Here is a 24,402-nt window from a genome sequence, read left to right as displayed (position 1 = left end):
CAGCTCCAATCCATCCTTCAGATCTAAGCTGCGGAGGCTGTTCCTGGTCACTGTCCAGAAGCCTCAGTAAAAGTCCTCATGGTTTCCTCTCCTAGCACTTCTGAGCCCAAAACCATGTGGATAGTGTCTGTTTCCCCCATAGGCTATAAACCCCATTAGCATGTAGACCACGCCTATCGTAGCTCGCTATCGAGTCCCCAGCGTCCAGCCCAGTACCTGGGACCTCAGAGACACCTCGGTGAGCATTGAATGTTCACTAATGGAATGAATGGGTGAATGGACAGCTGCTCCCTCCCTCCCAGCACTCTCATCCTCACCCGTATCTGTTACCCTGCTTAACTGACAGCTTCCATTCAAGCGGGCCTTTAAGAGACCCCAGTACCCAAGATGATGATAACAGCAAGATTATGGGGCAGAGCTTGTCCTGTTCAAATGAGAGCTGGGCTGCACCTTCAGGGGACCCCGTGCCGACTGCTTCTTCGAAGTGCGTTACAGGTGACGTCATGTTGATTCGTCCGTTCTGTTGAGAATTTAATAATTGACTCATTAGCCACGGGTGCTTCTTCACACCCTGATGTCTAATACCTTGAAGACCATTGTTTCATAGGTTTTGTTCAGTTCGGTTGTGGTTTCAGGCAGGAGGATAAATTAGGTCCCTGATACTCCATCTTGGCCAGAAGCCAGGAATCGTTTCATGGCATTAGGTGTTTACTGTCGCAGTTTGGCTGGTAAAGATATCAGGCGGGGCTGCCACAGTGTAGAGCTGGCATGATTCTTTAGGACAGTGGTTCTCAGATTGGAGCCTATGTGAGAATCACCCGAAAGCACAGATGACCGGCTCTACCCCCACCCCCTGATTTTCTGATTGAGTTGTTCTAGGGTGGGACCCGAGAATCTGCATTTTTACCACGTTCATAGGCAACGCTGATGCTCCTGGTCCTGGGACCACACTCTGAATGTCAGTGCTTCCAGATAGGGGTCTGCAAACTTCTTCTGTAAATAGTAAATGTTTCAGGCTTTGTAAGCCACGTGCCCTCTGTCACAGCTGCCCAACTCTGCCATCGTAGAGCAGAAATAGCCACAGGCGATTTGTAAATGAAGGGGGTATGAGCTGTGTTCCAATAAAACTTTATTTACAAAAATACAGGCTGTAGTTTGCCGACCCCTGGTTTAGGGGAACTTGGAGTGTTGACTCTGCTCTTGGTCGTACAGCGGGTGATTTCTATTCCCTCTCAGAGTAAAGGGGAAATCAGTAATTCTAGCACACGCCAGTCCCTTGATATAGTATGATGGTTGCTGTACTCAGGATGATATGGTAGGCAAGGCAATGTCTGCCCTTCTGGGTTGTATTTCTGTCTAACACTGTGAAATGAAACAATACTACTGTGGCCATATAAAGTAGGAAGACCCCTCCTGCCTCCTCCCACATAAGTACACCCAGGACTGGCTCCATAGTTCGTAGGCCCAGTGCAAAAATGAAAATGCGGATACCCTTGTTGAGAAATTATTAAGCATGTCCAGATGGCAGTATCGGAGTATTATACTAAGCACAGGGCCCCATGGGCCTGTGCAGGTGGTACTCCTGTGAGGCCAGCCTGAACACACCGTCAGCCTCCACCGCCACCTCTGCCGCACACATACCTGCACGTTTTTCGGGTCAGAAATGCTGTTAATGTGAGGATCCTAACAGTATTGATAGCATATTTTAGAAACATATTTAGGTTTTTCTTGCTAACTTTTTGCAGCACCTTTGGTTCCTCTGGGTTAAGTGTATGGCATACGACCAAATCGCCCAGTGTTCAGTTATGTTACATGCTGTGGGGAGAGATGGCTTCTAGATTGACATAGAAGGTACAGTGGGGAGTGATCCGTTTACAGATGCTTGGATATCCACCACACATGCAATTTTAGCCGTGTGGGTAACTGGTCAACCATGCTAGAATAAGCTCTGCCTCCAGCTGTATTATTTCCTATACATTTTCCCCAGGTTATTTCCTATAAATTTCACCCAGCTTCTGCTCACGGTGGCCAGCAGGGTCCGTAAGAGTTTTATCTGTGCATGTGGAATGACGATGACCAATATGGTGACTTCTGTTCTACAGGAGCCAGAGTTGTATGTTTGCAAATAAAATCATCCGCTGAAAACTTAAGAGCATGGGCTTCTGCTAAGAGAGTATGATTCACTGAAGTGGTCCCCCAAATTCTCGAGTCCTTGGTTTCCCCTGCTGTTCTAAAACTATACCCACAGCATGGGGTATACGGAGTCCACGAGAGAGAGATACATTGGAGGGAAACTTTAGCCTTGATCTAGTGGTGAATTTGGGACTGAACCGCATCATTCTTCTAACCCCACTTGTCTTTCTGAGCCCGGGAACAGCTGTGATATTTCCTTTGAAAGAAGCAGAATGCTCTAACCCTTTGGATGAAAGACTGTTTTGAAGTGGCAGCTGGGGATTTGGAAGGATGAGTTCTATTGTTAAAGGGCAAGTGCGTTACGCTGCTGTATCACCTAGCCCTAACTCCAGATGGTGAGACAGGATGTGGGCTTATTAAAATAATATACAACAGAAATCTTCAGATTTCTTCAAATTTTATCAGATTATATACCAATGTCCCCATGTCAGCTGTTTACGTATTCTGCATCCTAGGTTTTTCTGTAGGAAGCCTTTCCGGACCCCTCTCCAATTTGAATTATATTTCCTCCTGTCCTTCCGTCTCTCTCTTTTCACCCCCCGCCCTCCACCATCCACTGGCTCTCCAGCAGCCTCTATCTTGGCGCTCATCACGCTGTGCTATAGAAATTCTGTTACTCGTCTGCCTGCAGCATTAAACTGATCTCCTTGAAGGCAGAGGAGGCGTTTGATTTTATGTTTGTATTCCCAGTGCCAAGCACAGGGCTTAGCACCCTGTGGATTTTCACAAAGTCCTGAGTGAGTGAAATCCAAAGTAAAACTCAGAACCTAGCTCATGTCACAGAAAAGTGAATTTGTGGCAAGTCAAAATTGATGTTCCACAGCTGTGTTCTGTAGTGATGGAATGTCCTGTATCTGTTCGGTCCAACATGGTCGCCACCAGCCCAGGTGGCTGCTGAGCATGTGAAATGTGGCTTATGCAATGGAGGAACTGAAGTTTTGATTTTATTTTGAATAATTTAAAGTGGCCACCATATTGGACAGCACACTCTCAAGGCCACACTTCTCTATCCAATAAGGACCAGATATAACTTTTTTTTTTTTTTGCGGTACGCAGGCCTCTCACTGTTGTGGCCTCTCCCGTTGCGGAGCACAGGCTCCAGACGCACAGGCTCAGCGGCCACGGCTCACGGGCCCAGCCCGCTCCGCGGCATGTGGGATCTTCCCGGACCGGGGCACGAACCTGTGTCCCCTGCATCGGCAGGCGGACTCTCAACCACTGCGCCACCAGGGAAGCCCCCCAGATATAACTTTGTTAGCTAGGGAAGCAGGCGTTCATCTTGTTCCTAACTTCATCGTGGAGGCTGAGAATGGGGGAGGTGGGGAATGATACAATACAAGAGAAAAGAGGTCTGTTTTCCCTCTTATATAGTGAAATACATCGAGGCCAGCGATTTTAGTTCCTCTCGATTTGGGAGCCTGGAGAGCATTTGGACTTCTAGTTGCATTCCTCTCGCTTCACCTCAGCCCCTAGAAGGTCATAGGACAAAATAAGATTGACCTCCGTCATCCTCGTTCGCAAATCTCAAGTGTCCAAAGCTCTTTAAGGTACTGACTTGCTAGTGAACTTGAACTGTATTGTGTGCTGGGTCCCATCTTAGGCAGTTTCATTAGTCCATTTCAGAGAGGTTGGTCTTCATGAAAACAGCTGGTCATCTTTTGAAATGAAAGGCAGCACACTTTCTTATGAGGGCCCGACCTTTTTATTTTCCAGTGAACTGAAGAGAGATTGGGTAGTGAGTGTATAGTCACCGCTTGGGGTGGGTTTAAGCAAATGCTAATTTAGAATGGGATGCTCATCAAAATGGAAAAGCCTAGCTCCCGTGTTTCTCGTGTTTCTCCCTGTGGTAGTCATTCCCTGTGTACTGTAAAGGCCGTTGGGGTGAAAGAAATTTAGCCGCCTTAATGTGCTTGCCCTGAAGTCATGAACTGCTCTCGATTACTGTTTAACATCGTAATGCGTTCAGAGTTCCACTTCCCCGACAAGCCATTTACTTAAGGGTCTGGATAATGTAAACAGGGATGGGAGGTCACGAGAGGTACCGACATTATCCCGAGGCCAGCACTGCTCTACTGAAACGTAACTGTCTCCGAACTGAAAATGTCACCTGACTGCCCCCGGGGAGGTCTTTATGGACATCTCAAGTCGAAGTTGATTTTAAAAATGAATGAAACTCTTATTCCTCTCAAGAATGGAGCGTGAACTGTGGCTCTCTCCTTCATCTCACTTCATGGATGCTCATTTTGTCTCCCCCCCCCCCCCCGTGTTCCTTTTCCCTCTTCAGGTACTTAAATGTCGTCACCCACCAGTTCGCGGTTCTTTCTTACGCTGAACGTTTCTGTTGGAGGGCGGCAGGTGGAAGCCGAGGAGGGGTGGGGGAGGACTGTGATTAAACTGCTTGTGCTGCCTGGCCCGGGGCAACATTTTTATTTAAAAGTTGAGCTAATTTCTGATATTGACATGAAACTTGAGTGGACCCACTTGAGCGGATCTGGGTGACTTGGTGCTTTTAGGGACCAACATGCCCACCACCTTTCCAAAATGATTCCCTTGATATTTTTCTGACCACAGCAATAGTGTCATTACTGTATTTGACTCTTCTGGTTGCCCAGGAGGTCAAAGGCTCGGGGAAAGCCATTGGCTGCTGCAAAAAGAGAGAAATAGGTACCCGAAACCCCAGAAGGCTGAGGTTGGGGGGAACTTGACGGTCGCTTTTCTTCACAGAACCGCAGCCTCACTGCAGTTCTTTTGACATTGCGAGTGGGATGACTGCTGCTCCTTGAGCAGGGGGGCCCCTAACCTGACCCCGGGTCAGACAAAAACTTGTAGAATTGTGCCTCACTCCATAACTGTTCGTCCGTTGGCTGCTGTGCCACTCACCCCGAGCAAATTAAGCTACACATGTCCTCTTGGAGCCCCCGAGTCCTCACCCACAGAATGTGAGATGACGACAGCTCCCCCTCTGGTCCTTGGGACGTTGAGCTGTTGTCCATAAAGCATGCGCGGGAAGATGGATGAGTCGAGCCTTCTCTGTTAATGGGTGGTCTTCACGAAGTCAGGAGTTTTGCCCTTAACAGCGGCATTTTCTCTCCTGTGGGTCCAGGCTGCTTCGAATGCTGCATCAAGTGTCTGGGAGGAGTCCCCTACGCCTCCCTCGTGGCCACCATCCTCTGCTTCTCCGGGGTCGCCTTGTTCTGCGGCTGTGGGCACGTGGCTCTCGCGGGCACCGTGGCGATCCTTGAGCAACACTTCTCCACCAACACCAGTGACCACGCCCTGCTGAGCGAGGTGTAAGTACCTGCTTCCTTTGAAGATGTATTTAAAGTGCCACCACCCCAGGAGGGTTTACAGAAAGACTGCAGTGTGCTCACGTGGGAGAAAATATACACTTTTCATTCACACTCCCTGGAGGCAGAGAGGAAAAGGTCCGGGAGAGAAGGAAAAAGAAAGGGCCAAGAGTGCAGTGGGTGTTTGGGACCTGGGGTGGGATCTCACCAGGGTGCACACATAGGACACTCTGCACACAGTGGCCGGGGGCGACGGTGGCAATGCTGCCAATCCTCCCACCAAGAGAGTTACCGCGGTTCCCAAGTAACAGTCGCCCTCCAGTGTTGTCACAGAAAACGGCCAGCCCTGGAATGACAGGAACCCTGTGGAGGACCTAGCCCAACTCTAAGGCTACAGGAACAGGACTTGGACATTCATTCTTCAAGCAGAAGAAAACTCCCCGGGTATCCTCCAGTTCAGAAGAGGGGACGTTGTTTGTAGGGGTTCAGCCTCAGCCTTCCCTTTCTGGAATCATTCTCAGTGGAGTCACAACAACTCCCATGCATGGATTCTCTAACCGTGCATGCCTGACAGCAATGAATTTATTTCCTTCGTATATTTTCCCCTTGCCCTTCAGTGTTTTCTTTTTCCTTCCTTGACTACCAGGGTTTGACAGTCTTTAGATATCTTGTGATTGGAAGAAACTTTTCTACCAGACTTTTGAAAAAGGCACGAGTGAATTTTTATGGAACAATAACGGGATCCTCTGGGAAGAGTCCTTAGGGAACTTTATTCTTTTATCTGTTCAGGAAATGATTCCAAAGAAATGAGCAGCAGTGGGGGAGGCTATAAGGAGGATTGAGCAGGACAGTGGACTCGCTGAGTGCCAAATGTGTACAAAAAAGACCAAGAGGTATTCACCGTGACTGAGCCTGGGAAAGGTGTGTTAGTTTAATTAGCTGGTGATCTCGATGAGTGGCTCTCAAACTTCCAGCACTCTTTAAAAAAAATCCCCATGTCCACGTTTCACCCCAGACTAATTAAGTCATGGTCTCTGGGGAGAGGACGCAGATACCTGTTGTCTCTAAAGCTCACCAGGTAGTTCCAGTGGGCAGCCAAAGGTTGTCAGCTGCATCGCTGCTGGCTTTCATAGGACAAAATTAGATGTGAATTAACTTCTTTTTGTATCTACTTGATATATTATCACTTGTGACATGAGAACGTCTGTGCAGAAAGCGTTTGCCCACGTTACTCCTTAAAGCAGCCCTCAGTGCTTACTTAGGGGTTTTATCAGAATAACGTTAAGCACTAGGCCTGGTTGGGAGGCATTTTGATACGGTGGAAGGAACACGTCGTCCACTGAACCAGCGTTTAAATCCTGGATGAGTGACTTTAACTCGTCAACGTCTGCATTTATAAGTAATCTCGTAAGTATTGAAAGATTCCAACTGGGCCCCTGTGCAAAGGAAACTTCTCCCTTGTCTGGGAAGGTTGCTCACCTTGGAAGAAAAGCTCAGGCTGCGGTGGGCTGGGCAGGGATGCCCACCTGCAACGCCCCATGAGCCCACCGAAGCCATCAGCGGGGCAAGTGATGTCACCCTCATGGCCCCCCTCCAGAGGCCAAAAACGTCTGTTAACCACTTGGACCTTCTTCTTTTCCTAGAATACAACTGATGCAGTATGTCATCTATGGAATTGCGTCCTTTTTCTTCTTGTACGGGATCATTCTGTTGGCAGAAGGCTTCTACACCACGAGCGCAGTGAAAGAGCTGCACGGGGAGTTTAAAACAACCGCCTGTGGCCGGTGCATCAGTGGGATGGTGAGTACGAATCTCTGATGACTGATACCCAGCCAGAGCCACACCTCCACGTGTTTCTTTGTATTTGGTAAAAGCTAACAGAGTACGTGCAGAGTCCATGACGGGAGTCCATGACGGGAGGAGTGTCCGTTCCAACTTAGAGTCAGGAATATGAAAAAACCCTCAACATGTTATTGAGGAGAAATTAAAATCTATGGCTGGTAGGGTGAAATCAAGCATTTCTCTTATCAACGTCCAGATAACAAGGGTATTGAAGATTTTTCAAAGATAAAGTCCCCACTATGAAAGGAGATAGTTTTCCTATCGTCTCACTGCTCTCCTTCATTTATCTTCGAATATGGATTGTGGCCACGAAGGCTCACCCATACTATGATGAATGGTCCCAGTCCCTCTGGCAGTGTTGACCAAGCATGCTTCCTACTAAGCACCTCGCTGGGGACTGTCCTCCAGAAGTTTAGAGCCTAAAGAGGGGGGGTTAAGCCGGCTCCAGAGCCGGTCCGCCACCTGTTTTTATCCACCTATGAGCTGGGGAAGAAAACGAAGGAATAGTATCTTAGGACACACGAAATTCTATGCCATTCTAGGTTTGATGTCCATGATAGACTTTTTGGCACCCCGCCACACCCCTTCGTTGACACGGCGTCTGCGGCCGCAGTCATGCTGTAACGGCAGCGCTGAGGAGTGTCTGTGACCGCACGTGGCCTGCGGAGCCTGACCCGTCCCCTCTCGGGCCTTTTGCAGGCACTGTTTGCTGACCTCTGGTCTAGAGGAGGACAGAGCCTAAAAGGGGCTCGTTAAGAGGCAGGGTTAGAAAGTGCCGTTTCACAGAAGGAAAGTCCGGGGTGGAGGGAGAGGTGGGAAAGGGGCGTTCGTGGAGTTTGATTTGGGGTGCGTTGAAGTGCAGCTCGTAATAGCCTGGGCCGAGCAGCTGGCTGGCGTTTGAGCAAGTGGTCGGATGTGACGAAAACACTTGGGGAGTTGAGAGAGACGTGCTCCCACAGAGGCAGAACGCCCAGGCTGGCTGAGGAAGGCAGGCAGGAAGGAAGGAAGATACGTACCCTCGCTGCGGGGCCGCGGCTCCCAGGGGGCACCGACTGAGCTCTCTGCTGTCACGAGGTAAGGACGCAGAGCCTGTCTTAAAAGACACGGAGTGCCCAGTGTTCCTAAAAATCCTCCTTAAGGGAGGCACAGAGAGTGTACGTACTTCTTTGGGCCCAGGCGGGAGCCCAGGTAGGAAGGGGCCGGGAGAGCATGCGCTCGTTCCCGCGAGCAGCAGTAGAGCTGTGGGCCCAGGGCTGGGGTGGGGTGGGGGGGCGCCCAGGGAGGGCGGCAGCGGCACCCGGCATGGAGGGGGAGGACCCAGCCTGAGCAGAGCAGCCCCGGAGCAGAGGCGCTGCGGCCTGGCTGGCAGGGGAGGCTGGAGCCCAGAGGAGGGAAGGGATGCTGCTGCGGAGGGCAGACCGCGGCCAGATCAGGAAAGGCTTGGGCTGCCGGGCTGGGAATGACATCGAAAGACAGGCAGGCTGTGACGGGACCACGCACAGGGGCAGCAACTGGAGGAAGGTGAGCAAGAGGGCATCGATCGCGAGACTCCGGGCTCGTGGGGAGTGAGAGCACAGAAGGGGGCACAGAGGCGAAGCCTGCGGGCGAGGCGGGCTCCGGGTCTGCTGTACGGGAGTTGAGCGCGCGAGGAGGGGGCGAGCCGAGGACGCTGCCCGGCGTTGGGGTGCCCGGGTGGGTGCGCGTTCTGAAAATATCAGACCCACAGCGTTTTTGAAACAGCCTTTTCAAAGCTCTCTGAAAAGCGGTAGTCCAAGCAGGTCAAGAAGAAAGGAAAGCCGTAAGATCCTGTTCCTGGTGAAATCGCCCATGACAGCAGGTGGGCCAGCACGATGAAGCCTCTTCCCGCGGGAATTTAGGAAACTGGTACGGAGTTATAATTCAGTGGCCTGTGAAAGCCTCCAGCCAGTGGTGTTTAGGAGGAGTGCCTGGAGGAGGCCCTGTCACCAACTAGCTCTGTGACCTTGGACAAGGGAGATCCTCTCGTGGCCACTCACGTCCTTGCTAAAAGAGGGACCCGCAAAGTTCCAAGACTTCCCTTGTCACTGCCGTGGTCCAGGCGGTGCTCTGACCGCGTCCCACAGGTTTGGTATCGGCCAGGAAATGCGTCATCACTCCTCCCGGGGGATGTGCTTTGCCCTGGTCGGTGACGATTCTTTCTCCTCCTCCTCCTTTTCGGCCTAGTTCGTCTTCCTCACCTATGTGCTGGGAGTGGCCTGGCTGGGTGTGTTTGGCTTCTCTGCGGTGCCCGTGTTTATGTTCTACAACATATGGTCAACCTGTGAAGTCATCAAGTCCCCCCAGACCAACGGGACAGCCGGGGTGGAGCAGATCTGCGTGGACATCCGGCAATACGGTACTTCCTTTTCGTCTCCTCGATTCATTGGTATCCTCTTGTGCATGTGTCTGGGCCTTAGTTATTTACATGGGCATCTAAGCATCCAGATGGATTTCATCCCTTCTATTGGAAGAGGTTATTATACTCTTTCCCTCAATGTGCTCCACTCTTTTCCTCAATGTGCTCCATTTTCTGGATGGAAACAGCAGTTAGGCTCTAAAGGGTCATTGTAGGGTACAGTAAAAGAAACTTTTTATAATGCAGTTCAATCAAAAAAGACGTGTGGATATCCACTCTAAAAAGAGTATATATTTTTCCTTCAACTTCTTTTCGGTTTTGTACCATCCAATTTTCCATCCAGAACATTGCATGCATTGTATAATCCAGTTACTCTGCACATTCACCTCTTTAAATCAGGTCTTTTTTAAATGACCATATTGCTTTAACATTGAAAAGCAAAACATAAAATCCAGGTGTATTTTGAAGTCATCAGAAGGTACTCTGTCAAAGCCAGCTGTTGGAAAAAACCTGTTCACACGTATTTTCTAATGAGTGGGATCCTTACCCTCGGCAGCTAAGCAGGCCACAGAAGGGGCCAGGGCGCCTCCTGTCCATCACTGTAGGCCCGACTTCCCTGCTGAGGGAGAGAAGGCAGTTTCAGTAGTGCTTCTGGCCAGGATGGTAGGAAATCCTGTTCTTGGCAGAAACAACTAGGAGGAAAAGAAGAGCTTTTCATTAGAACTGAAGAGGAAATCATTGTTCTTTCAGAGCTTTTCTGCTTCTTATTTTTCCTGTCTGGCTTCTCCTCAGCATCTTACCTTGAACCATAATACGAAACTCACCTAAAATTGCCCATCGGACTAATCTCTTCTCATAGAGCCAAAGGCTCACCCACACTGTTCTCTAGTCTCTGTTTTCAGTCCGTCCTAAAGTTGATTGCTAAAGGATTTGTAAGTGAATATCTAGATGCATATATCATTTCCCTCTTCTTAAATATTCACTACAAATGTTTGGTCATCATTTTTTTTAAAATGTTCTAGATTTGAAACCTGTAGTTTCGTTTCCCATTCCTCTGAAGCAGAAAGGCTTACTGTTGCTCCATAGCAAAGACGGAAGGAATAAGGAGTGTTTCGTTAAAATCCTCCTTCCTTATTACCGCCTGGGCGAAGGAGAACTTGCCCCATGTCAGATTTAAGCACACACCTAGGCGTTAACGGCAGAAAGGGCAGCAGCAGCCGAGTGGACGAGGTGCCTGCAGAGGTGAGCTGGGTCCAGTGAGAGACACCACGGGCCGCGCTCTCTGTGCGGAAGGACGGTGGTTTTCCAGGTTTCCAATTGGAGCTTCAGTCCAGAAGCATTTCCGAGGTACTTGTAAAACACAACAAAAATGAATAGAAAAGCAAAGACACACATACAAAATGGAAACCCAAACTCTAGAACATAATTACTCTGTCGAATGGCCGTGAACCTTTCTGAGCACAGCCTCCCAGTTTCAGAACGGATCTTGGGGTGGACCACTGACATCAAGCTTGAGGGGTGAGGCCGCAGACCATGAAATTCAGGGGGAGATGTGTCGGTTTGGCTTCAGGAGGAGGAAATGCCTGTGAGGGGGGTTGTCCTGCGGCTGTTGAACTAGAGTTCAGGACTGTCAGCTCAACTAAGCAAAGCAGAATTCGTAGGGGAAAAAATTGAGTTGTCTGATTCTCCTATGGACTAGTTGACTTTGCCCTTGCCCTGTTGTCCAAATAGGACTTTTTATTCCCAAAAGCTTGTTCTACAGGGAGCAGGTACATCAGTTGTTGAAGAACTCAGCCGGTCATTGTGTTGTAACTGCCACTGAAAGTGGTGGGGCCCGCTGAGAGCAGGGGCGCTGGACTTTGCACTAATCACTAAGCTTCTATTGGGATTCGCTTCTCAGGTATCATTCCTTGGAATGCTTTCCCAGGAAGAATATGTGGCTCGGCCCTGGAGAACATCTGCAACACCAATGAGGTAAACCCCGCCCCCTCAGCGGGCTCCTAGATGACCACTGGGCAAAAGAGGCTGAGCGAAGGGGTTCTCCTAGGGACAAAGAGCGAGAGAGGGCTCTCTGCCTCCCTTGTTGACCTGGAAAATGGCCCTGGTCCATGGCCCAGCCCACTGAGGGAGGAGCCTGCGCCATCAGAGAGCTTTCTCTTTTGGCAATAATTCGAGAGTGAGCCCAGTCCTGCAAGCCTGAATACATATGTAGATTCTCCTCTTTCACCTTCAGATAGTGTTTCAAAGTAGGACACTTGTCACAGAACTACGGTAAATTTTCATAGAGAAGATTGCCCTGAATTTGTCGTATACAAGCACATTTTTATACATTGGCACTTCGTCTCACGTTTCCAGACGGAGTTGCTCCTATTTCTTGTTCATCCTTAATTGGCAATAAATCCTGACACACTATGATTTAAAATCTCTCTGCCCTAGAATAGTCTTTAGGCAGTGGTTTATAACTGTTTATAAAAGCAGTTCTCAAATGCACTCGTGGAAGCTTGCCTTTGGAAGCCGCGAGCGACTGAGACCGGCAGGGCCCGCCGACCTGGCTGCTCTGCGTGTATGTCCCGGATCAGACTGCAGGCACGCCGGCGCAGTATCATAGCCTGACGCCGGGGCCCAGCCCCCAGCTTCTCCGCTGTAACGGGTCTGGGGTGCAGCCTGGGCCGCAGGAAGTTTGGAAAGCCCCGCAGGTGATTCCAGCACGTGCCCAGCCTTCACAAAACAGCCCTAGAGGAGAAAGAGGGAGCTGCGGCCGGATCGGGGGAGGCCATTTCCTTCCACATAAAATGCTAACGTTGGCGCCCTGTTCTTTCCTAGTTCTACATGTCCTATCACCTGTTTATCGTGGCCTGTGCCGGAGCTGGCGCCACCGTCATTGCCTTGGTGAGTACTGGCCCCAGGACGGGCCTAGTGCAGTCCCCCACTTCCCTGCACTCACTCTAATAACAGATTTCCCTTCCAGCCAACAAGCCTGGGACTCGACCTTGGTTCAGTTTCCCCTGTGTAGACTTACCCCATGTCTAGACTGCAGGAAGTACGAGGTGGTGGTCTAGGCATCCATGGTGGGTGATGCAATTTGGATTGTGTGGCAAGAATCAGTTTGCTTCTGTTTAAAGAAAGACATCCTACTGAGTATATATTGCCGACTGCTGAACAGCACTGTAACTCAAACCTGAACGAAGTTTAACACACGTGTTCTCTCCGTAAGGCCCCTCGCCGCCTTCCTGTGCTTAGGGACCCTAGCCAGCCCTGCAGCATGCCGGTGAGGGAATGCGTAAAGAGCGAAATCACAGAAATGCAAACTCCATGGCACTAAATAGAGGATGAAAAGGACGCTGGTTTACAGCCCGAGAGTTGCCACAAGAAGGCAGAGTGGTGCCTTGGTTGCCTCAGCTTTTCCCCCACTCTGCATGTCCGAATGGCCATGGCAGTGCCCTGAGTCCTGACCTGGGAGTTAAAGAGAAATTTTAGCACCAAGGCAAATTCACACATAGGGAGGGTGCAACCACACCGGTGTGTGTGTGTGTGTGTGTATAACATTTGGGAGGGCTGGGTTTGTGGTGTCGAGAAATCTAAGACTCGTAGAGAAGAGGGGAAATCTCATGTGCTCGGAAATGAGTCCTTCCCAGTTTTTCCAACCTTGACGTCATCCCTTCCCCTTCCAGCCAGGGAAAGAACCACCGGCTACATCACTGGGGTGACCTGTTCTCTTTACTGAGCAACAGGCAGGCACAGGACTAACAGCTGCTGAGTGGGCAGCATGGGAAAGAACGAGGGGAAACAGGGCTCTTACCCTCATCTTTCTCATGCTGCTCACCCAGCTCTGTTATTTTTTAAATACATCCAGTCTTTTTCATACACGTACTGACGGGAGAGCAGAGGACTTACTTATATGTGAAATGCCAAATAGGAACTTGTGTGTGTGCCAGCTATGAAAAATCTCCTCTTACGATTATAACTGGGAAAAAAGCAGCACGCCGTAGGCTCTGAGCTGGCACCCATCCCCACCGGAGCTTAGAAGCGTCAGGGCACCGGCCCTCATTGCCTGTATCTTACTGTCCTGTTCTGTTCTCTTCCACCAGCTGATCTACATGATGGCTACTACATATAACTATGCGGTTTTGAAGTTTAAGAGTCGGGAAGATTGCTGCACTAAGTTCTAAATTGCATAAGGCCAATAAGGAGCTTTAGAGAGCTATATACGCAGTAGCATGAAGTATCACTGACCCCCAGACTAAAGCAGAGCCTAGGTTTCTGCAGTTTTGTTCTAGTAATTCGTAAATCGCTTTAGTCAACTCGTTGTGCATGGTAGATTAATGAAATGACTTACCGTCCATGAACTACAAAATAATGAGATCTGGCTCTTTCCACCTTCTGGAAAGGATTCAGTTATGTACTGACATTGGTGAGCAGCCACTGAAAAACTGAACCGAAACTACTTTGGGCAGTAGTATCTCTAAGTATTAAAACTTTGGAATACCTGCATTTTCCTTTATTTTTGCTTGTCTGATAACCAATTTCAGTGATGAAAACAAGCGCTGAAGATGCAGTGGAGGAGAACCGTTTTCATGGGGATTTGGTCTTGGCAGACTCTGTCTGGAAAATATTTTACAAACAGTCTAAATTTGATTACAACATTATTCTAAATTTGAGTACAACATTTTCTTTATGATTACAGGGCTCACTACCCAATAAATGCCCCTCAAGTAAGCTGTTTTTCTTCAAGTTTTCGTCGGCTTATTTGTTATCTCTAAAAAGACGATTTATATGTAGTTTTATTTTTACACAACGCCATCAGTCCTTTCAGAGCCCCCAGAATTGATAACCTCAGAGTGTTGGCTTTGGGTGAGTAGTAACTGATGCCTCATAGCCACTTCTCAAACTGCACGTAAGAGTTTATAATGGGGAGAGTAATTGTGCTTGGATCGGAAAGTCTCAAATATGGCGAGAAGGAACTTGTATATAATATAAGGAACTTGAGATGTAGGTGTTGCAGGAAAGATGAGGAAAAGAAGCGGGAAAGAAGTGTTTGCCACATCAACTGTAAAGAATGATAATAAAGATTTTGACGTTTTGTGAAATGAAATCATGGCAGTTAGTTATAAAGTGAAAACTGTAGTTGCACTACCAAAAATGTGTTAACACAGAGACTGCATGCTGGGCTTCTAGTTCTTAATTTTGGTATTGACATTCACTTCATTTTTACATGTTAAAGATGTAGTTTTATATTATTTACTCAAAATAAACATTGTTCACACTTTCAGGCCTTTGGGGGAATTATTTCTATCCACGGATAGATAGGAAAGCTAGATCTTTGCACAACACTGATTCTAAAATAACCCCACAGCGTGTTTCTGAATCTCTGCCTTTAAAGTTACCCTCAAAATGGTAAAAAGCGCCCTGTCGTATTTCACTTTTGCCTTTTCTTAACAGTAACTTCTTTGGCCATTTTTTCCAAGTTCATTATGTTTGTGTGTGTACTAACTTTTCCTCAGCCTCTTACTATGAAGCGTCTTAGCAGAGCATGCGCTCAGTCTCCGATGCCTCTGATTGATAGCAGAAGGAGTATTAATACGGAATAACCACCTCTCCCTTTTTCCAGTACAGAGCGTCTAATCTACCTCGCAGCTCGCTTTGCCTTCTCACATGCTCACTAGCCATCATGCTCACCCTTCTTTTCCAGATCCACTTCCTCATGATACTGTCTTCTAACTGGGCTTACTTAAAGGATGCAAGCAAAATGCGGCTTACCAGGATATCAAAGCAAAGGAAGAACAGGAACTGCAAGATATCTAGTCTCGGTCAAAAGAACAACTCAATTCTTACACATGCATATTTGCCAGAGGGTCTCAGCTGATGAATTTACAGCTCTGACAAATCATCATAAAGCTGCTCTGCAGTACAGATGTGTACCCCACCAAACAAACTCATGTAGAAGTCAAAACAAACACTTCATTTTCTGTCTCAAGCTGCTGGGAAACCTTTCTAGGAAAACCTTCCAGGAGGTAAATCTTTTTCTTTAGAACAGATATTGGAGGTTTCATGGGAGCCATTTTAAAAGGCAACACTTTGACAAAATGAGTATTTATCCATTTGAAAATCTGTGGCATGTTCACAATCCTACCAAGATAGGCTGTGAGAATACATCATACCCCTACCTTGATAGGGACCATGCCATACTAGCATCAGGGGGTGTGACCATAGATTCACTTAGGCCAACCGTTCTCAAATAAATGTATCTAAATAGGAAATAAAGTGGAATTGACGTGAAGTTCCATTTCTGACAGCTCACATTTATGAAGCTGGGGCTCAAAGATAAAGTGATTCTTACAACTGACCTTTTTTTAAAAAAAATAGCTGACCTCCCCGCCCGCAGGACATATCAATTTCCTGATCCAATCAGAAATCTTTTTTTTCCAAGAATATTAAAATGAGCCCATTATAATAATTCTGCTACACCTACCATGGAAGAAGCTGGATTTCAACTGAAAACTTTCCAGAATCAATTTTATAATAGATTTCATTTTAATAAAGTGACCCACTTGTCACATTCTTCTTGAGAAATGTCAGCTCTGCCTTAATGAGTGCTTTAAATTTCTAAGAACTTAAGTTACAACCAGCAACCCCAAATCCTTCATAGAATTTTGTTCCACAAATTTTTTTTTTTTTTCGGTATGCAGGCCTCTCACTGTTGTGCCCACCCCGTTGCGAAGCACAGGCTCTGGTCGCGCAGGCCCAGCAGCCATGGCCCACAGGCCCAGCCACTTCACGGCATGTGGGATCCTCGCGGACCGGGGCACGAACCCGTGTCCCCTGCATCGGCAGGCCGACTCTCAACCACTGCGCCACCAGGGAAGCCCCACAAATGTTTTTCTTAATGAAGAAGTGTTACCTTATTAAAATGACCACCACTCAAAACCATTTTTACGTGGTCTGAATAGTGAGTTTACATTTCATACCAACTATCTAAAACCTAATTACCAACAGACCACAGACCTCCTACTTTTATAGACTTGAATACTGAAGTAATTTCAATTAGGTTTGTTATTTATTTCACTTTTTCTTATCTAAATCTTAGTTTCCTGGAATAATAAAGTTCAATGTTCAGCAAAACAAACAAGAAAAAACAAATAAAACCCCATAAAAACAAAAAAACTCAACTGCTTGAGTTTTAAGCCATCTTTGAAAGAAACTTGCCTTCTAAATCATTGTGTTTCAGAACATTGACTATAGGTATCGAATATTAGTGATGGTAAACTTTGTGTTGTTCTTTATGAAATGATATAACTGTTGGGGGCATCAGTGCTTTTAAAAGGGGGCTGCATAATATAGGGTTAACTTTGTATATTCATGTTAAGAATTAACTTGTGGTTTGGCTGTTTCCTGGATTTTAAAACATATCCATGTGCAGAAATGTGTTAAAATGAAAGGAAGCATACCTTTATCAGATGCTATTAAAATTGAACAGCAAGTATAATAGTTCATTTGGATTCTTTTTCTTGGTGGTGTTAATGCCTAAAAAATGCCTATTTGGATCTAGAATTGTTTTTTTAATTGGGAGACATTCTCTTCTGTGTAGAACAGTTGTTCCAGAATAGCTTGTTTTGTTTTCCTGTTGCATGACAAATATTTTTTCTAGCAGTGGAGATGCTGTTTTGAGTCCAGTGTTCTAGAAGAGGCAGTGTCTAAAGCCTAATTTTACTTTTCTAATTCTGGTAGCCATTACCATGAATTTTTGAAAGTTTTGTTTAAGTAGTCTAATATTTTTTATGTAAAGAGCATTAAATTTTGCTATGTATAAATTTTTTGTAACCTAACAGTGAATCAATATTTTCTATCAGTGCCAAGGGCTTCCTGTAGTTCAAGTGTTACAATAAATATTTGTAGATAATAGTCAGTACTTGTGTATGCTTATTTTAAAGATCTATTTAGGTGGCAATAGCTGTGGATGTATTAAGAGAAATGAAATAAAAATTATAGCTTCGCTCACTTGCCTTTTTACCATACATAAATAGTGTCCTTCTCTGTCCTCGGTATGGTGTCATTTTTAAACAGTGTGCGTAATCAAGATTCCACATTTGTATGGAGATCAAGTTTCTAACTGCTACATGTTTCATTTCTGACGGAAACCTCTCTTAAAGCAAGAGCAATGTGAGAAACCACCGTAACCCACGGGGCTGTATTTTACATCAAGTGCCACTCACACTTCAGTATATAATTTTTCTGACTAGCTTCATACTTGGTTATGGGATTAACACAAAGCTTTAAGTTCGGGGAAAGTGGAAACAATGAGGAACCTTCATAAAGGTCCATGTCCCATTGACTGTTTTACAAACCCAAGATCTAGACGTCTACTCCACAGCAGGGTCCTCCTGTGTACAGCGCAGGGAACTATACTCACTATTTTGTAATAAACTGTAAGGGCAAAGAGTCTGAGGAAGAGTAGATATACATAGATATGTACAAGTAAATCAATTTGCTGTATACCTGAAACACAGCACTGTAGATCAACTGTACTTCAATTAAAAAACTACTGAGAGAACAACTATTTACAGCCAACAGCCATTCGCTAAAGCAACAGAGCTAAATTTGTTACTTAGTATTTCATTTTATCATCTCTTATCTGTCAGCATGATTATACATTTGGACTTTGTACAGCTGACCTTTCTTAGTAACGACCGGCTTTTGTCGCTATTGACACACTGACGTTTCTAACTGAGGTGCTGCCTCCGGTCATCGCCCTTGATTCACGCTCAGCAGGAGAGCCAGCAGGAGCGCAAGCAGTACGCTGTTGGTCACACTGCTTAATACCTTCTGTTTATGGAGCACTGTGTGCAGTTATGAAGTTACAGAAGACCACATGCACTATCTTAATTACTGACAGCAATCCTGCCACAAAATATAGCAACTCCGGGAGGGTGAAGTAGAGACTTTTCCATTGCTCTAGTTAGACCTTGTGCAACTTGATGTTTAAGAAATGAAAATCAAGTCAGAATTATACAGGAGGGACCTACTCACGTAAACACCAACAAGCAAAATACTTTAAGTCCATTAAAGAGTGATGACCGAAGTTTCCACAATAGAAGTTTTGAAAAAAATCCTTTTAGGGCTTTCTAATACTATTCTACTCCTAATCCAAGCTAACCTCAGACACTCTGGGTTCAGTTCCAGACCACTGCAATACGGCGACTACCACAGAGTAACATGAATTTTTTGGTTTCCCAGTGCATATAACAGTTATGTTTACACTATACTGTGTAGTCTAGTAGCGTGTGCAGTAACATTAGGTCTAAAAAAACAATATACATACCTTAATTAAAAGAGACTTCATTGCCAAAAATGCTATCCATCATCTGAGACTTCAGCAAGTGGTAATCTTTTCGCTAGTGGACGGTTTGAAATATTGTTAGACTTACCAAAATGTGACACAAAGACAATGTGAGCAGATGCCCATTGGAAAACAAGCACCGATAGACTTGCTCGACACAGGGTTGCCACAGACCATCAATTTGTAAAAATCGTAGTATCTGTGACACGCGATAAAGCAAAGCGCAATAAAACGAGGCCTGCCCGTACTAGGATTTAAAAGAGGCGATCCGCTTTGTATTCCTTATCTTTTCCTAAATGGTGGCAGCTTTTGCCAGCTAGTGTAGGGCTAATTCGTTCTTGGGAGTTTGTGAAAAATTACAGATTTAAGGTAACTTTTCAAAGTGCGTATTGGGATGAGTAAAACTACAGAAAGTTTTAAGGAAAGAAAAATACAAATAGAGGTCAGTCAGGTTTGGCAAAGAACATTCTTTTTCTAAACTGCCCCTCAACCTTCCCGTTTTGATATTTAAACTTTATTGTGCCTACCTGGGGAAGACTTAAACAGACTCCGTTCAGGGGGTCTTGCGGAGGCAGCAGCAGGCAGCCTGCAGGGGAGTGGCTCACATTTCAAAAGCTGTATTCACAGGCTTCCCGAGATGATACAGCCGTCTGAAATGCTACATAGAGAGATGACTTACTTTTCTTTAAACAGACTCTAACCTCATATGGAGTGTTAAGATGACTACTTAGGCTTATATGTGCAATCTAAAAAAAAAAGGGTACCAGTGAACTTATTTACAAAACAGAAGTACACTCACAGACATTGGTAACTGTAAGTTTGTTTTCTAAGGGGAAAGGCTGGGGGGAGGGATAAATTAGGAGCTTGGGATTAACATATACACACTACTATACAGAAAATAGGTAACTAATCAGGACCTACTGTACAGCACAGGGAACTCTACTCAATACTCTGTAATGGCCTATATGGGAAAAGAATCTAAAAGAAAAAGAAAAACCAGTGGATATGTGTATATGTAGAACTGATTCACTTCGCTGTATTTCTGAAACAGCATTGTAAATCAACTATACTCCAATAAAAATTAAAAAACCAAACTACTACTTAGAATTTAAGTTGACTGACAGAAAAACAAAATGAAGCTACCAAACCCCAAGCTAGAAAACTGAAAGAATACGTTATTTAGACAAGGCCTATGAAAATATAAGCTGGGGGGAAAAGTGAGTAATACTAGAAAGTGTTAAAAACTTATCTGAGAAGGGCTTCCCTGGTGGCGCAGTGGTTAAGAATCCGCCTGCTGATGCAGGGGACACATGTTCGAGCCCTGGTCTGGGAAGATCCCACATGCTGCGGAGCAACTAAGCCCGTGAGCCACAACTACTGAGCCTGCGTTCTAGAGCCCGTGAGCCACAACTACTGAAGCCCGTGCTCCTAGAGCCCATGCTCCGCAACAAGAGAAGCCACCACAATGAGAAGCCCACACACCACAATGAAGAGTAGCCCCCGCTGGCCGCAACTAGAGAAAGCCTGCTGGCAGTAACAAAGACCCAGCGCAGCCAAAAATAAATACATTTAAAAAAGGGCTTCCCTGGTGGCGCAGTGGTTGAGAGTCCGCCTGCCGATGCAGGGGACACGGGTTCGTGCCCTGGTCCGGGAAGATCCCACGTGCCGCGGAGCGGCTCGTCCCGTGGGCCATGGCCGCTGAGCCTGCGCGTCCGGAGCCTGTGCTCTGCAACGGGAGAGGCCACAACAGTGAGAGGCCCGCGTACCGCAAAAATAAATAAATAAAAAATAAAAAAATAATGATAAAAGAAAGTTATCTGAGGGTTTAGGTCTAAGACAGTGACCTAGGAGGCTGCTGAACTCCCCCTCCTCCCATGGACACACCGAATATACCACCGCACACAGAGCAAGTTTTTCTGAAAGAAAGAAGAAAAACTAGCTGAGGTACTCTTACACATGTAGCAAACAAGAAAATACCCACATCGAAACGGACAGGAAAGGCTCAGACATACTCTCACCATAAACCCTAACTCTGGCACACGACCATACACTCAGGTGGGCACTCCCAACTCCAAAGTTCTCCCTGAAGAGCAAAGGGTTTGGACCCCACATCTAGCACCCCAGCAGCCCAACTTTTAAGACTTCCACCTAAGAAATGCAACCCCCCCCCCCCCCCCCCGCCAAACACCTAGTTTTGGGACTTACGTCCAAGAAACCCACAAGACTATAACTGAGAGTTCTTAGTCAGCTCTAGAGGACTCACCAACTCCTACTCTTTCCCTAAAAGGGGTCTATTTGCAGGTATTAAAAGCTGTTGCCTGACAGCCAGGCTTCTAATTTAGCACACATCTAGGGGCTGACAGCCATGCTCCCCAGAGACCAAGAAATCCGCTGGATACCTCCTCCACCTACTGCCTCTAGCCTGCTCCAAATCACCAGAATCTCCCAGGAAGGAGCTGATACACACATCTGTGCTCCAGCTTCAGCGGCTGCCGCCCGAGGGACACATACCCAGTTTGTCTGGCTCTGATGCCCAATAGGGCTTGCATTCACAAGTCCTACAGGACTGTAGCAAACAAAGCAACAGTTCTTAACAGGCACAGGAGCACCCCCTGCAGCTATACACCCAGGCCAAGTGCAGAGGGAGCAGGCAAAAACCCCTATATCTCCCAGTTTACGCCAGGAAAGGGCCTAACTACACACTTCCCCAGCTGCCATCTGACGGTTCAGCTTCCAATCAACCTGCATCTAGGTGCTGACTGTGATCCTCCCCATTGGGAAACTGACCAGTCTTAACACACCCTCAACTACCAAGCACCAAGAACAAAGAAGGCAGCTTGGACTATTACAAAGGTTTGAGATGCAACCAAAAGCTTGGGCTGGGCTGATCAACAAAGTTCATCTCCTGCATGAGACCACTCTGTCAAGCCTGGGAGAGGTGGCTGTTTTATCTAATGCACAGAAGCCAGCACAGACAGTCGAGGAAAATGAAGAAACAATGGACTATGTTCCGAACAAAAGAACAAAATAAAACTCCAGAAATAGACCTTAATGAAATGGAAATAAGTGACTTACCTGAGAGTTCAAAGTAACAGTCATACAGATGCTCACCGAGGTCAGGAGAACAATGCATGAACAAAGTGAGAATTTCAACAAAGAAAATACCTAAAAGCACCAAACACATCACATAGCTGAAGAATACAATAACAAAAATTCAACAGAGGGCTTCAACAGCAGACTAGATTAAACCAAAGGGTAAGCAAACTTGGAGACAGGTCACTGGCATTTATCCAGTCAGAGGAGCAAATAGAAAAAAGAATGAAAAAGAATGAAGATAACTTAAGGGACTTACAGGACACCATCAAGTGAGTCAATTATACACATTATAGAGGTCAATGACGGAGACGAGAGAGGGGCAGGACGTTTATTGAAAGAAATAATGGCTGAAAACTTCCCTAACATGGGGAAAGAAACATCCAGATCCGCAAAGTCCAGAGAGTTCAAAAAAAGATGAATCCAAAGAGACAGAGACACATTAATTTTGAATTGTCAAAAGCTAAAGACAAGAAAAGAATCTGAAAAACAGCAAGAGAAAAACAACTTGTTACAGATAAGGGAATACCCATAAGATTATCAGCAGCAACTGTGCAGGCCAGAGAATGAAATGACATATTCAAGCTGCTCAAAGAGAAAAATTCCCATTCAAGGATACTATACCCAGCAAAGCTGTGCTTCACAACTGAAGGAGAGAGAGTTTTCCAGACAAGCAAAGGCTGAAGGGAGTTCATCACCACCAGAGCAGTCCTACAAGAAATGTTAAAGGAAGTTCTTCAAGCTAAAATGGAAAGATGCTAATTAGTGATGGGAAAACATATCAAAGTATCGATATACAACTCACCGCTAAAGGTAAATATATTGTTAAATTCAAAATACTCTAATGTTGTTATAGTGGTGGGTAAATCACTTGTAACTCTAGCCTTAAGGTTAAAAGCCAAAAGGACTGAAAATAACTATACAATAATTTGTTAACGGATACACGATGTAAGAAAGATAAATTGTGACATCAAAACCAAAATGGAGGGAGGGTATAAATGTGGAGCTTTTGTATATGTTCAAAATTAGGTTATCAGCTTAAAATAGACTGTTATAAATATAAGATGTTTTATGTAATTCCCAGGGTAACCACAAAGCAAAAACCTATAACAGATACACAAAAGATAAATAAATCTAAGCATAACGCTACAGAAAATCATCAAATCACAAAGGAAGAAAACAAGAGAGGAAAAAACAAAGGAATTACAAAACAATCAGAAAACAATAAAATGGCAAAAGTCCATACCTATCCATAATTACCTTAAATGTAAACAGACTCAATTCTCAGATTAAAAAACAGTGAAATGAATCACTTTTCTGTACACTAACACAACATTGTAAATTAACTCTACTTCAATTAAAAAAAAAAAGACACAGTGGCTGAATGGATAAAAAAAAAACCATGACCCATAAATATGCTGCCCAAAAGAGACTCACTTTAGCTTTAAGGACAAACCAGATTGAAAGTAAAGGGAAGAGACAACCAGCAGTTGAGAGAGCAGGACGCATTGGGATGGCAGGGCAGATGCTCATGGCCAGACCGGATCCTCATGGTGCACATTTCTCCACTCAGAGCCGCAGACTGTGGACTAGCGCCCTAGAAATATATTTTTCCAATGTCCCTTGGCAGGGTCTGCCAGGGAGGGGACACATTCCTCCCTCCCCAACATGCGTCCTGGCCCATGCTTGGCTGGTTCTGGGGACTGGAATTCGTTTCCAAGTTTTAGCGTAGGCCAGCCTCAGCCAGTGCAAGCACATTGAGAAATTTTTTGCCATCATCTTCAGTCAATAGCACACCCTTTGTGCATGCATGAAGAAAGTTTCCCTTTTCTCCCCTCGCTGCGGCCACAACAAAGGAACATCCATAAACGAGACAAAAAAAAAATGCAGTAATACTGAATATTTTTTTTTATTTATTTTTTCGTGGTACGTGGGCCTCTCACTGTAGTGGCCTCTCCCGTTGCAAAGCACAGGCTCTGGACGCGCAGGCTCAGCGGCCATGGCTCACAGGCCTAGCCGCTCCGCGGCATGTGGGATCTTCCCAGACTGGGACAAGAACCCGTGTCCCCTGCATTGGCAGGCGGACTCTCAACCACTGCGCCACCAGGGAAGCCCTGAAAAAAATTTTTTTAAAGTGAAGGGAGGGAGGGACTTCCCTCGTGGTCCAGTGGTTAAGACTCCACGCTCTCAAAGCAGGGGACCCAGGTTCGATCCCTGGTCAGGGAACTAGATCCCATATGCCGCAACTAAAGATCCCACATGCCGCAACGAAGATCCTG

At 46.1% G+C, this 24,402-nt stretch overlaps 1 protein-coding gene and 1 long non-coding RNA gene across 5 annotated transcripts in view; one reads left to right on the top strand and one right to left on the bottom strand.

Annotated features, from left to right (window-relative positions):
• Positions 1-15,565, top strand: part of GPM6B (glycoprotein M6B) — a 153,444-nt gene extending 137,879 nt beyond the window's left edge. Inside the window, exons 2-7 of one of the 3 annotated variants that reach the window (XM_029240457.1) lie at positions 5,297-5,483; positions 7,124-7,280; positions 9,525-9,696; positions 11,597-11,670; positions 12,520-12,585; positions 15,386-15,565. In XM_029240457.1, coding sequence (XP_029096290.1) covers positions 5,297-5,483; positions 7,124-7,280; positions 9,525-9,696; positions 11,597-11,670; positions 12,520-12,585; positions 15,386-15,559 — 830 coding nt within the window. In that variant the 3' untranslated portion in view covers positions 15,560-15,565. Of the gene's footprint in view, positions 1-4,529; positions 5,484-7,123; positions 7,281-9,524; positions 9,697-11,596; positions 11,671-12,519; positions 12,586-13,784; positions 14,415-15,385 lie in introns of those variants that run through there. The other 2 variants (XM_029240456.1, XM_029240458.1) reach the window with 2 other exon arrangements.
• LOC114906016 lies at positions 9,692-19,781 on the bottom strand. 2 transcript variants are annotated; one of them, XR_003796366.1, is made up of 6 exons: positions 19,558-19,781; positions 19,013-19,085; positions 14,183-14,298; positions 12,716-12,808; positions 10,882-11,046; positions 9,692-10,388 (listed from the first exon to the last, which is right to left on the bottom strand). It is a non-coding gene; the product is annotated as an uncharacterized LOC114906016 (long non-coding RNA). The 2 variants fall into 2 exon arrangements; XR_003796365.1 differs by lacking the exons at positions 19,013-19,085; positions 19,558-19,781 and having other exon boundaries at positions 14,183-14,348.
• Between the last annotated feature and the right edge of the window lie 4,621 nt (positions 19,782-24,402).

Source organism: Monodon monoceros, unplaced genomic scaffold (genome assembly GCF_005190385.1).
Source record: "Monodon monoceros isolate NGI ecotype Baffin Bay Population unplaced genomic scaffold, NGI_Narwhal_1 Super_Scaffold_22, whole genome shotgun sequence".
Lineage (NCBI taxonomy): Eukaryota > Metazoa > Chordata > Mammalia > Artiodactyla > Monodontidae > Monodon > Monodon monoceros.
Note: the sequence above shows the minus strand (reverse complement) of the source record. Positions and strands in the feature narration are given on the sequence as shown.